General features: G+C 37.5%; 1 protein-coding gene across 1 annotated transcript in view; it reads right to left on the bottom strand.

Moving 5' to 3' along the window:
• Window positions 1–13,639, bottom strand: part of PDE1C (phosphodiesterase 1C) — a 609,137-nt gene that overhangs the window by 42,741 nt on the left and 552,757 nt on the right. The window contains exon 17 of the mRNA XM_052638578.1: window positions 12,081–12,158. Coding sequence (XP_052494538.1) covers window positions 12,081–12,158 — 78 coding nt within the window. The remainder of the gene's footprint in view (window positions 1–12,080; window positions 12,159–13,639) is intronic.

Here is a 13,639-nt window from a genome sequence, read left to right as displayed (position 1 = left end):
AAATCAAATTGAAAAAGACACATGTATCCCACTGTTCATGGCAGCACTAGTTACAATAGCTAGAACATGGAAGCAACCTAGCTGTCCATCGATAGATGAGTGGATAAAGAAGTTGTGGTACACATACACATGGAATATTACTCAGCTATAAAAAGGAATGCATATGAGTCAGTTCTGATGAGGTGAATGAACCTAGAACTTATTATAGAGAGTAAGTGAGTCAGAAAGAGAAAGATAAATATTGTATTCTAATGTACCTATACAGAACCTAGAAAAATGGTACTGAAGAATATATTTACAGGGCAGCAATGGAGAAACAGACATAAGGAACAGACTTACGTATATGGGGAGAGGGGTTATGGAAAGAGTAAAGGCCATGTCAAAGAATGCTCAAACTACCGCACAATTGCACTCATCTCACACACTAGTAAAGTAACGCTCAAAATTCTCCAAGCTAGGCTTCAGCAATACGTGAACCGTGAACTTCCAGATGTTCAAGCTGGTTTCAGAAAAGGCAGAGGAACCAGAGATCAGATTCCTAACATTCACTGGATCATCAAAAAAGCAAGAGAGTTCCAGAAAAACATCTATTTCTGCTTTATTGACTGTGCCAAAGCCTTTGACTGTGTGGATCACAATACACTGGGGAAAATTCTGAAAAAGATGGGAATACCAGACTATTTGACCTGCCTCTTGAGAAACCTATATGCAGGTCAGGAAGCAACAGTTAGAACTGGACATGGAACAACAGACTGGTTCCAAATAGGAAGAGGAGTATGTCAAGGCTGTATATTGTCACCTTGCTTATTTAATTTCTATGCAGAGTACATCATGAGAAATGCTGGGCTGGAGGAAGCACAAGCTGGAATCAAGATTGCCGGGAGAAATATCAATAACCTCGGATATGCAGATGACACCACCCTTATGGCAGAAAGTGAAGAGGAACTAAAAAGTCTCTCGATGAAAGTGAGAGAGTGAAAAAGTTGGCTTAAAGCTCAACATTCAGAAAACTAAGACCATGGCATCTTGTCCCATCACTTCATGGGCAATAGATAGGGAAACAGTGGAAACAGTGTCAGACTTTATTTTGGGGGGCTCGAAAATCACTGCAGATGGTGATTGTAGCCATGAAATTAAAAGACGCTTACTCTTTGGAAGAAACGTTATGACCAACCTAGATAGCATATTCAAAAGCAGAGACATTACTTTGTCAACAAAGGTCCATCTAGTCAAGGCTATCATTTTTCCAGTGGTCATGTATGGATGTGAGAGATGGACTGTGAAGAAAGCTGAGCACTGAAGAACTGATGCTTTTGAACTGTGGTGTTGGAGAATACTCTTGGACTGCAAGGAGATCCAACAAGTCCATCCTAAAGGAGATCAGTTCTGGGGGTTCTTTGGAAGGACTGATGCTGAAGTTGAAACTTCAGTACTTTGGCCACCTCATGCAAAGAGTTGACTCATTGGAAAAGACCCTGATGCTGGGAGGGATTTGGAGCAGGAGGAGAAGGGGACGACAGAGCATGAGATGGCTGGATGGCATCACCAACTTGATGCATATGAGTTTGGGTAAACTCCAGGAGTTGGTGATGGACAGGGAGGGCTGGCGTGCTGTGATTCATGGGGTCGCAGAGTCGGACATGACTGAGCGACTGAACTGAATTGAACTGAACATGGAAACTTACATTACGATACATAAAATAGATGGGAATTTGCTGTATGGCTCAGGAAACTCAAACAGGGGTTCTGTATCAATCAATCTAGAGGGCTGGGATAGGGAGGGAGGTGGAAGGGAGGTTCAAAGGGAGGGGATATATGTATACCTATGGCTGATTTATGTTGAGATTTGACAGTAAACAACACATTCTGTAAAGCAAGTATCCTTTAGGATAAAGGATAAATTAAAAAATAAATTAAAAATAAATAAAAATTAAAAATATTAAAGAAATTAAAAAGAAAAAAAAAGGAAACTAGAAAAAAAAAAAGAAAGAAATAGACCTACTTTTGTCAATCCATGCAGGTACAATGAAACTAACAAATGTTATCCCCTGAGAAGGAAGAAGTAAAAAAACCCAAAGGATCGGATTAACTATTTGTAGAAACTACCTCGCAGTAGTATTGACTGTAGCAGCATGATCAGTGGTGAAGCGTATTGTAAATTATTCATTGTTAAAACCAGTTTAGCACGACAGTCTCACAGGTTTAATTTTTAAAGTAAATTAGAAAGGATTCAAAGTTATTGTTATGGTAGCACCATCTTGCATATGACAGAAAACAACAGGGTACCAGCTAGTGTTCCCAGAACTGTTCATCATCATCATCATTTTACCCCCCAAGGTTCATGATATGGGCATGCTTTGGGGAGTATGCAGAGTTTATGATAATATGTTAGGCTTATATGATAGGAAAAGAAAATAAGAAAAACAAGTATGAGGATCTCTGCCTTAAAAACAAAGAACTTTCATCAAGATCAAGGTCCAAGCAAGCAAAGACTGAAAATTAACAGTGTGAATCTATCCCAAATATCAACATATCTGATACTGAATGTGAGATCCAAAAGGAGACTAGCTGTAAAATGGGTGCCATGGAGGCCTCCTCTTGCACTGTCAGGATCTAGGGTACACAAGATCATCCCTATTTACTTTTCTTGGCACACCCATCCCAAAGGTAGAGACAGAAGTTTCAAGACATTCTTCTTTCAAGTTACAATGAATCAACTAACTTTCCCTATACCCCTACATTCTCAGCTTACCAGGCAACTTTCTGGTATGAACTGACCTCCTAAGTAGCTTTTCCTTCAGGAGAAAGAAACCACTGACTGGCCAGTAGATGTGAGCATTCCCGTGTACATGAAGGATATATTTTATAGTAAAATGATAATCAAAACAACACATTGGGCACAACTGTTCATTTCAGTGTCAACAAGTCTTCTATAGCAGAATCCACCTTTCATTTACTGTCAATATGGAATTTATTTATCTGACAATGTCAAAAGTAAGATATCCATATACATGTGGATCTGGAACTTCTAGTCTCTTCCATTGACTGATTTCTCTATCTGGATGCCGATACTACACTGCCTTGATTATTATAGATTTATAAGTCTTGAAAGCAGGTTTACCTGTTCAGTCTTCCAACTTTTTCCTTCTTTTCCCAAGCTGCTTTGCCTATTCTGAGTACTTTGCATTTACATACAAATTTTAAAACGAGCTTGTCAATTTCTACCCCAAAAGCCTGTTAGGATTTTGATGGATGGCATGGAATCTATGGATCAATTTAGAAAGAACTTAAATTTTACCTACCTCTGGAAAATACTCAGAAACTAAATAATATACTACTAAATAGTCCTTAGATCAATGAAGAAGTAAAAGTAAAAATTAGAAAATATTTTGAATGAAATGTGAATAAAAATGCAACATATCAAAGTTTGTGGTATTTTACTAAATAAAACAAAATTTGGAGGGAATATACAGCATAATGCTTAGTGTTAATCTATAGTCTTGCTATTTGTTTCCTATTTGTCTCATCTATTCTTTGTTCTCATTTTTTTCTACCTTCTTTAGATTAGTTATTCTTATGATTTTATTTTATCTCTTTTGGTTTATTAGTTCAGTTCAATTCAGTCGCTCAGTCGTGTCTGACTCTTTGCGACCTCATGAATCACAGCACGCCAGGCCTCCCTGTCCATCACCAACTCTCGGAGTTCACTCAGACTCACATCCATCGAGTCGGTGATGCCATCAAGCCATCTCATCCTCTGTCGTCCCCTTCTCGTTCTGCCCCCAATCCCTCCCAGCATCAGAGTCTTTTCCAGTGAGTCAACTCTTCACATGAGGTGCCCAAAGTACTGGAGTCTCAGCTTCAGCATCATTCCCTCCAAAGAAATCCCAGGGCTGATCTCCTTCAGAATGGATGGTTGGATCTCCTTGCAGTCCAAGGGACTCTCAAGAGTCTTCTCCAACACCACAGCTCAAAAGCATCAGTTCTTCAGTGCTCAGCTTTCTTCACAGTCCAACTCTCACATGCATACATGACCACTGGAAAAACCATAGCCTTGACTAGACAGACCTTTGTTATATGTCATTATTTTGTTATTTTAGTAATTGTTTTAGAGTTTATGGTAAATGCTCTTAATTTATCTCAATCTACTTTCAAATGATATTGTATCACTTCATGTACAATATCAGAACTTTACAATAGCATATACATTACTCTTCTCCAGATTTTTATGCTATTTTTGTCATATATTTGTTTTATATATACTATAACCCAAAACATATTTTGTTCAAATAGTCAATTATTTAGTCAAGATATCTAAATGATAAGAAAAAATATTGCATTTTTATCCATTTAGTTACCATTTTTAGTGCTCCTCAATACTTTGATCCATCTGGCATTAGCCATCCTTCTGCCATTCTTTAACATTTCGTGTAGTGTAGGTCTACCAGAAATGAATTCTTTCAGTTTTTGTATCTGAAAGATATTTTTGCTGGGTATAGAATTTTTGATCAAAACTTTTCTCTTAGCCCTTTAAGGATGTTACTCTACTATCTTCTCATTTACATTGTTTCTGATGAGATTCCTACTGTTATCCTTATCTTTGTTCATTTCAATATATCTTCTTTTCTCCAGCTGTTTTAAAATTTTTTCTATTCATTACTGGTTTGGAGTAATTTGATTATGATAAGCTTTTGGTATAATTTTCTTCACATTCCTTGTGCTTGTGTTTTATTGTGATTCTTAAGCAAATGGACTTACAGTTTTCATTATTCAGCAAAATTTTAGCCATGACTTCATCAAATATTCTTTCCTCCTTTCTCTCCTCTTTACTTTAGGACACCAATTACACATACATTAGGCTGCTTGAAGGTGCCTTACAACACACTGAGGTTCTTTACAATTGCTATGCTTGCTTTCTGTGTTTCATTTCAGACAATTTCTATTGCTAGTTCTCACTACTCTTCTACAATGTCTAATCACACCTGGTGTATTTATTAATCTCATCCAATGTTATTTAGTTAATACCATCCAGTATATTTTTCATATCAGACCTTGTAGTTCTCACCTCTAGACATTTGATTTAATCTTCTTTATATCTTTCATGTCTACATTCATCTTTCAAACATATGGGCAACAGTTGTAAGAACTACTTTAAAGTTCTCATCTACTAATTCTAATATCTTTTTCAGTTCTGGATTGGTTTCAATTGGTTGTTATTTTCTTCTTATTATAGACAGTATTTTCTTGCTTCTTTGCATGTCCAGTAATTTTTGATTGGATGTTAGACATTGTGAATTTTAGCTAGTTGGATACTATATGTTTTTATACACACACACACACACACACACTCACAAAGCCCACATTCTGGGATGCAGCTATTTGGAAACACTTTGATCCTCTTATATCTCAATTTTAAGAGATGTATGGCAGAAAAACCAACACAACATTGTAAAGCAATTATCCTTCAATTAAAAATAAATTTAAAATATATATATAATTTTTTAAAAAAGATTTGTTAGGTGAGACTAAAGCAACATTTAGCCAAGTGAGAAATAGATTTAAGGGACTAGATCTGATAGACACAGTGCCTGATGAACTATGGATGGAGGTTTGTGACATTGTACAGGAGACAGGGATCAAGACCATCCCCATGGAAAAGAAATGCAAAAAAGCAAAATGGATGTCTGAGGAGGCCTTACAAATAGCTGTGAAAAGAAGAGAAGCAAAAAGCAAAGGAGAAAAGGAAAGATACAAGCATCTGAATGCAGAGTTCCAAAGAATAGGAAGGAGAAATAAGAAAGCCTTCCCAAGTGATCAATGCAAAGAAACAGAGGAAAACAACAGAATGCGAAAGACTAGAGATCTCTTCAAGAAAATTCGAGATACCAAGGGAACATTTCATGCAAAGACAGGCTCAATAAAGGACAGAAATAGTATGGACCTAACAGAAGTAGAAGATATTAAGAAGAGGTGGCAAGAATACACAGGAGAACTGTATAAAAAAGATCTTCATGACCAAGATAATCACGATGGTGTGATCACTCACCTAGAGCCAGATATCCTGGAACATGAAGTCAAGTGGGCCTTAGGAAGCATCACTATGAACAAAGCTAGTGGAGGTGATGGAATTCCTGTTGAGCTATTTCAAATCCTGAAAGATGATGCTGTGAAAGTGCTGCTCTCAATATGCCAGCAAATTTGGAAAACTCAGCAGTGGCCACAGGACTGGAAAAGGTCAGTTTTCATTCCAATCCCAAAGAAAGACAATGCCAAAAAATGCTCAAACTATCACACAGTTGCACTCATCTCACATGCTAGTAAAGTAATGTTTAAAATTCTTCAAGCCAGGCTCCAGTAATATGCGAACCGTGAACTTCCAGATGTTCAAGCTGGTTTTAGAAAAGGCAGAGGAACCAGAGATCAAATTGCCAACATCTGCTGGATCATGGAACAAGTAAGAGAGTTCCAGTAAAACATCTATTTCTGCATTATTGACTATGCCAAAGCCTTTGACTGTGTGGATCACAATAAACTGGAAAATTCTTCAAGAGATGGGAATACCAGACCACCTGACCTGCCTGTTGAGAAACCTATATGCAGGTCAGGAAGCAACAGTTAGAACTGGACATGGAACAACAGACTGGTTCCAAATAGGAAAAGGAGTACGTCAAGGCTGTATATTGTCACCCTGCTTACTTAACTTACATGCAGAGTACATCATGAGAAACGCTGGACTGGAAGAAGCACAAGCTGGAATCAAGATCGCTGGGAGAAATATCAATAACCTCAGATATGCAGATGACACCACCTTTATGGCAGAAAGTGAGGAAGAACTAAAGAGCATCTTGATGAAAGTGAAAGTGGAGAGTGAAAAAGTTGGCTTAAAACTCAACATTCTGAAAACTAAGATCATGGCATCTGGTCCCATCACTTCATGGCAAGTAGATGGGGAAACAGTGGAAACAGTGTCAGACTTTATTTTGCGGGGCTCAAAAATCACTGCGGATGGTGATTGCAGCCATGAAATTAAAAGATGTTTACTCCTTGGAAGAAAAGTTATGACCAACCTAGACAGCATATTAAAAAGCAGAGACATTACTTTGCCAACTAAGGTCCGTCTAGTCAAGGCTATCATTTTTCCAGTGGTCATGTATGGATGTGAGAGTTGGACTGTGAAGAAGGCTGAGTGCCAAAGAATTGATGCTTTTGAACTGTGGTGTTGGAGAATACTCTTGAGAGTCCCTTGGACTGCAAGGAGATCCAACCAGTCCATCCTAAAGGAGATCAGTCCTGGGTGTTCTTTGAAAGGACTGATGCTGAAACTGAAACTCCAATACTTTGGCACCTGATGCAAAGAGCTGACTCATTTGAAAAGACCCTGAAGCCGGGAAAGATGAAGGCAGGAGGAGAAGGGGACGACAGAGGATGAGATGGCTGGAAGGCATCACTGACTTGATGGACGTGAGTCTGAGTGAAGTCTGGGAGTTGGTGATGAACAGGGAGGCCTGGTGTGCTGTGATTCACGGTGTTGCAGAGTCAGACACAACTGAGTGACTGAACTGACTGACTGACTGAGGCAATTGTAGGGCTCACTTCATTTGCTTCTTGTCTCTTAGACATACTGTTTTCATTTCATGATATCCAATATGCCTTAATGTCTTCATCTCTTGAAAACCATTCTTCCACATACATTGTCTTTATTAAAAAATGTTTCAAGTGGAATTTAAATCTAATTCTTGGTCATCCTCTTTGGAGAAGCCGATGTCAACTCTTCACAACTGACCAAAATTTCATGAACCAACATCTTTAAGCATTCTACATCTTGGAACATTCAGTAAAGGAAAAAGTCTTGCTGTACTGCCTCACTGGGACTTGATAAATAACCTTGCAAGGCCTAATTATAATCAATCATTTGAGAGACACAAACAGTGGCTGTCTCTTATATCTCTGTTAGTGCAGTGGAGTAAAGTTAAGGGCAACTTCATATTTCTGGGCAACTATAAAAATTATAGCTATGCTGTTTCAAAGATGACTAAAAACACATCGAAAATAATTCATTCACATAGTATGTTACAAGTCTTCCAATGATCATGTAAAACTTTAGGCCCTGAGAGAATCTTGGCTTAGAAGTCTAGATCTTTTTATGTTAGTACATTTCTCCCTAAGAATAAATAAGGTATTTGTCAAAGAGCATTCATTCTTTGAAGTCAGTTGGAAAAATTAGTGCTGCAGGGTATTAAACAGTACTTCAGCAGCCTGACAGAGATAATTTACAATTGCAATGTGTTCATTATGCCCGTATGTAATTTACCCCTTTCAGCACATGCTCCTTCCCTCTCTATCTGCCACCGCTCACTGGAGTTTGGGAATAACCAACTGTGGTCTAGTTTCCACTGGGTTTCTTTCTGAACATATACAATATTGAAACTTCTAAACAGAGTGGGTTTGATCACACTGGGCACTGAATAGTGCTTGGATACTCCCTTTCAAAAATTAGAGCTGGTTCCCAGGGGTTGTACTAAGGGTAGGGGCATTAAAAATAGTTAAATCGACTCCCCTTGGTCATCAGATGTAGTAAGAGCCATTAAAAAGAAATGTTCAAGGTGTATCTGTTTGTCACCAGATAGTTTCTGAAAATCAATATATCTAACTGATATACATATCATTTTTAGGAAAACTAACATATTTTGAGCATTTACCATATAGACAGCAATGTTCCAGTTGCTTTCCAACCCCTATGAAGAATCTTTATAACCGTTCTTATGGATGATAACAACAGAAGTGCAAATAGGACTACCACTATTGTTGGCACAGGAACCTAGTTCTTTCTGATCTAAATCCATGGTCTAAGCACAATGCAATGCTACATTTACTAACACTTCTCTCAAACTACATTTCCAATATATTAAATGAGGTGTCTAAACTTTGAGGTATCACTCTAAATTAAATTTTTATGTGATTATTCCTATGGTTCAAAATGATAATAAATTCTGAAGTCTATTATAACTCTGTATTAGTCGCTCAGTCATGTCCGACTCTTCGATCCCATGGATCGAAGCCAGGCTCCTCTGTCCGTAGAATTCTCCAGGCAAGAATACTGGAGTGGATTGCCATTTCCTTCTCCAGGGGAATCTCATAAAAGACTTGTCTCATGCAGACTTTAAGACAAGTAGCTCTGTGCACCTGCCTGCGAGGATCTCAAAGGCTCATGCAGAAGCTTTAACTGGGTTTCAATCGTGTATTCAGTGTAGATGATCGCAACACTGCCTTACTCTCTCAAGGCTGCATCCTTGGAAAAGCTCCTCACTCAGAAATTCTGAGTAGGCAGGTCATGCATTCCGGGGACAAAGAGAGAGGGAGAGGCAACTCAAATTTTTCCATCCAGCTGGCAGTTCATTTTTAAAATAAAATAATATTAACTGTTCAAAGTTAAGAACACTGGGAAGTGGTAGCAGCAAGATTGAAACCGAAACACCTGGCTCAGGAACACAGGAGCTTAACCACTATGCTGTTAGATCTTCCAATGAGAACTGAAAACACCCTAGTAGAGATGCAAAGTGTTTTAATTTTCTATGTGTGCTTAGTTGCTCAGTCGTGTCCAACTCTTTGTGACCCCATGGACTGTAGCCCACCAGGCTCCTCTGTTCATGGGGATTCTCCAGGCAAGAATACTACAGTGGGTTGCCATGCCCTCCTTCAGAGGATCTACCTAACCCAGGGATCGAACCCAGGTCTCACACATTGCAGGCAGATTCTTTACCATCTGAGCAACCACAGAAGCCCTTAATTTTCTATATTGTTTCTTATTTGATCCCATTATATTGTGCTTATTACATAAAATTTTTTCTAAAGTAGAGAGTTTTAATGAAAGAAGGGGTACATGAAGCTGAACAAATTCTTTTCTACTTCATGCCACCAAGAAATAACTTTACTCCTGATGAGATATTGGGCTAGGATAAGATAGCACAAGTAACTAAAGCACAATGGTCTAATTCCTGATGGTACCAAAGCAATGGTAATTACTGATGTCATGTTAGACCATCAGTGAAATTAAAATACACAGTTGTTCATGTCCAAACTTACAAGTATAGGGACACACCAGACCCTACTGGATTCAGTGAAGGTTAAAGTTATGGAAGGAAAAAGTATAAACATCAGAAAATGTCCCTAATTTATTTACTGCCTCCTGTTCACTGCCCTATGGGCTCAAGAATCCTGTTCATTAAATAATCAAGCTTTATACTTTTTTGTACAATAGAACAAAATATCTATTTCATTATTTCTCCCCACCAAAAAGAAGTTTTAATTATTTAAAACATCTGGTGATAATTCAATTAAAAAGGACACAGGTAAAGGGGCCTAATGAAGGTAATAAAGTTTAAACTATAATGGTCACATGAATACATCATAACAGTTATTTATAGTACAATACAAAAATGCAACAAAATTTAAGATTCCACATTAAAGATCTGGGGATTGATTTATTCTAGGCTTTTTATGCTGTAGGAATTCAGATGGGTCAGTCACTGGATACAGGCTGGAGGTGTACAGGTGTTGGGTTTATAACTAACACTATTCTCCTCAACTATACATATTCTGGCTTGTGTTACCTTGACTTGGTGTAATGGTGCCTGGTACTTGAACAAACTTTACCTATAACAGAATCTGGCTAAGAGGCTATCATTAGGAATTCTATTTTATCTCCCTGTAATTCACATCTTAGTCACCACAATCAATCAAGGAGGGTATGTATTAAGCAAGTGGCTTCCATTTGCATAAACAATATGGCAAAAAAATTGGACATGTGTGTTCCCCAGATATTATGTGACAAGACACCTGGAGTGAACTATTCGAATGATCTTCAAGGAAAGAACTGATTTCATGCATATGGGTAAAGAGAGCACATCACAATGGCTTAGAGATAAAAGCTTAAGAGGATTCTTTTCAACAGATATATGAGGAGGAGTATTTAAAATTCTTACTCCTCAACCTGATTACCCTGCATTTGTTCTTCTTTGAATAACTAAACTATTCAAAGAACAGTTTAGCATCCAATACAATGTCTGCAGGGAGGTATGGTTCAAAGAGTCTGTGTGCTGTGTGCTAAGTCACTTCAGTCATGTCTGACTCTGTGTGACCCCATGTGCTGCAATCCACCAGGCTCCTCTGTCCATGGGATTTTCCAGGCAAGAATACTGGAGTGGATTGCCATGCCCTCCTCCAAGGGATCTTCCCAACCCAGGGAGCGAACCCACGTCTCTTACCTCTAATCTGCATTGGCAAGTAGATTCTTTACCACTAGCGCCTGGGACCCTAACAAAAATTACTCCCTAAAATGTTCATTTTTAGTTTAATATCATGTATATATATAACTAGGAATGAGTCCATGTTAAAACTGAAACAGGAGGATTATATAAAAGGTGAGAATAGTTTTTTCAATCAAATAGTCCAAAGGGGTAATTCGGTAATATAAGTTGAACTTTCAGATTTTAGAAAGACTAGAATGCTATTTATGCAAAGCAAAAGCAGTGCTCATGAAGCCCATTACAATGTAGGTTCATTCTAGCTGGTTTGGGATTCTAATTCAAAACTTGCCTTTAAAACATACTCTTGCTGACCAAACTATTATTCTACAGCTACCCACATTCCAGTATGTGGTTCTCCTGACATACTGATAACACTGAACAGATTTCTGTTTATGTTTTTCACAAAAGCAGGAACTCATTAAAGGTTAAAAAAAACTGAAAACATGGCACATTTCCCATTTATATTGAATAATTCATTAAGACTTATATTCCAGAATCAACTTTTCAAAAAGTTTAAAATGAAAAATGGAAAGTGGGAAAAGAAAGAGTATAGAATGCATTTGTAATGGAGAAAGTATGGTGGAAGAGAAGAGATACAATAATAATTTATAAATTATTGAAAAAGGGATAATAGTACTCTTTAAATGTAGTGAATGTTTTTTGGGGGCATAAGACTATGTTAACAACCACAATTTCAACTTTATGTGTAATTCTAACAAGCTTGCATTAAATTGCACGTCTTATGGAAAAATGTAATGGGAATTATGCTCTTACCATCTGTTTTCTTTGAATCATTTCCGACGTCAGATTGATCCTTCTTGCCTGTCTTATTTTTACCATCTTTCAAGTCACCTGAAAGTGATAAACATGACAAACAGTATATGTATAAAGCCAAGAGGGAAGTTATAAATATCTTTAAACCTGTCAAGATAAAAAAAGGAAACAAAGTACTGCATAAATTTAGTCTTGAGGGGTTACACATCTGAGTGTAAATATCAGGAAATTGGATTAGGTCCTGGAAGTTGGATTATGATCTGGAAATCAAGACTAAAAGTTCATGTTAAACAGGATTGTACTTAAGTCAATGATGTTTATTTTCCAAGGCAGGCAGTTAAGCTTTACTGTTAGGCTGTGGAGTGAGGAAAACCTGGGTTACTCTAAGTTATATCAATTAATAGCTACTGTTGAACTTCTATGTGCTTTTCCTTAGCTGCAAAATGGGGATAATAATGCCTACTTTATAGATATAAGGACAAATGCATTTAGGTATTGAATGTGCTATCTTGCACTTCACTCAATGATGGCTGTTATTCTAAAACAGAGCTGCAAAGTGGTACTTTAATGAGTTTGTTGAAGTGTAATATATAAAAGTTAAAAAACACTATGCACACAAATGTAGAGTGAATGCATGTCAAAAATTTATTTAGTTCATTTATGAGGGAACCAGGAAGATAATAAGGAAATAGCTATTTCTGGGTGTTTTAGAAAGACATTAAAATAAGATTACGAGGTTAGAGACAAAACTGGTTATGTCCTATAGAGCAAAAAAAACTGTTAATTCTTGGGGTTATCATCCCTAGCAGGCAAAAATCTACAAGTTCTCATGGAATGTCACAGTACCCAGGCTTGAGTCAAGTAGTAAATGATGAAGCTAAACATAGTCATGTTCTTCTAAAACAAGGAGTCAGCAAATCATGAGCCAGTCCATGAGCCAGTCTGGCCCGTTATAATTTCTGGATGTAAAGTTTTATTGGAACCTAGCCACACCCATTCATTTACATATAGTCTATAGTTGCTTTTCAGCTGCAGTGGTAGAGTTGAATAGTTACAACAGAGATACACAAAGCCAGGAGTATTTACTATCTGGGCCCACACAGAAAATGTTTGCTGCCCAAGATAGTTAAATAGTCCTTGGGCAGATTTGTTTGAAAATCTGCCTTTCTAGCATTGAAAGGACATGGCAACATTTTTCTCAAATTTACTCTCAAGTTTCAGATATTTTTCTTACAAATCATACTGATGGCAGCTTTCTTTCTAGCCTGCATAAAATCAAGAATAGGTTACTACTGAATTACTGGCATTGTTTAAGCAAAAAGACCCTAATAATTATTGCATCCAGGAAGAGGGCGGAATAGGGCCCATGGTAGGAGGGCTACATTTACCCTTTCTACTTTCTTTGTGCCAGGCAGTATGCTAAATGCTTTGCGTGCATCATTTCACTAAATTTCAGCAATCCCATTATGAAGGTACTATTATTGAAAGTAGACAAATTCATCAAAGATTCATCCACTAAGTGATCAATATGCTGAATAATAAGTCACCAAATGATTGAG

Source organism: Budorcas taxicolor, chromosome 4, assembly GCF_023091745.1.
Source record: "Budorcas taxicolor isolate Tak-1 chromosome 4, Takin1.1, whole genome shotgun sequence".
In the NCBI taxonomy this organism is placed as follows: Eukaryota; Metazoa; Chordata; class Mammalia; order Artiodactyla; family Bovidae; genus Budorcas; species Budorcas taxicolor.
The sequence above is the reverse complement of the archived record's forward strand: the minus strand, read 5'-3'. Positions and strand labels throughout refer to the sequence as shown.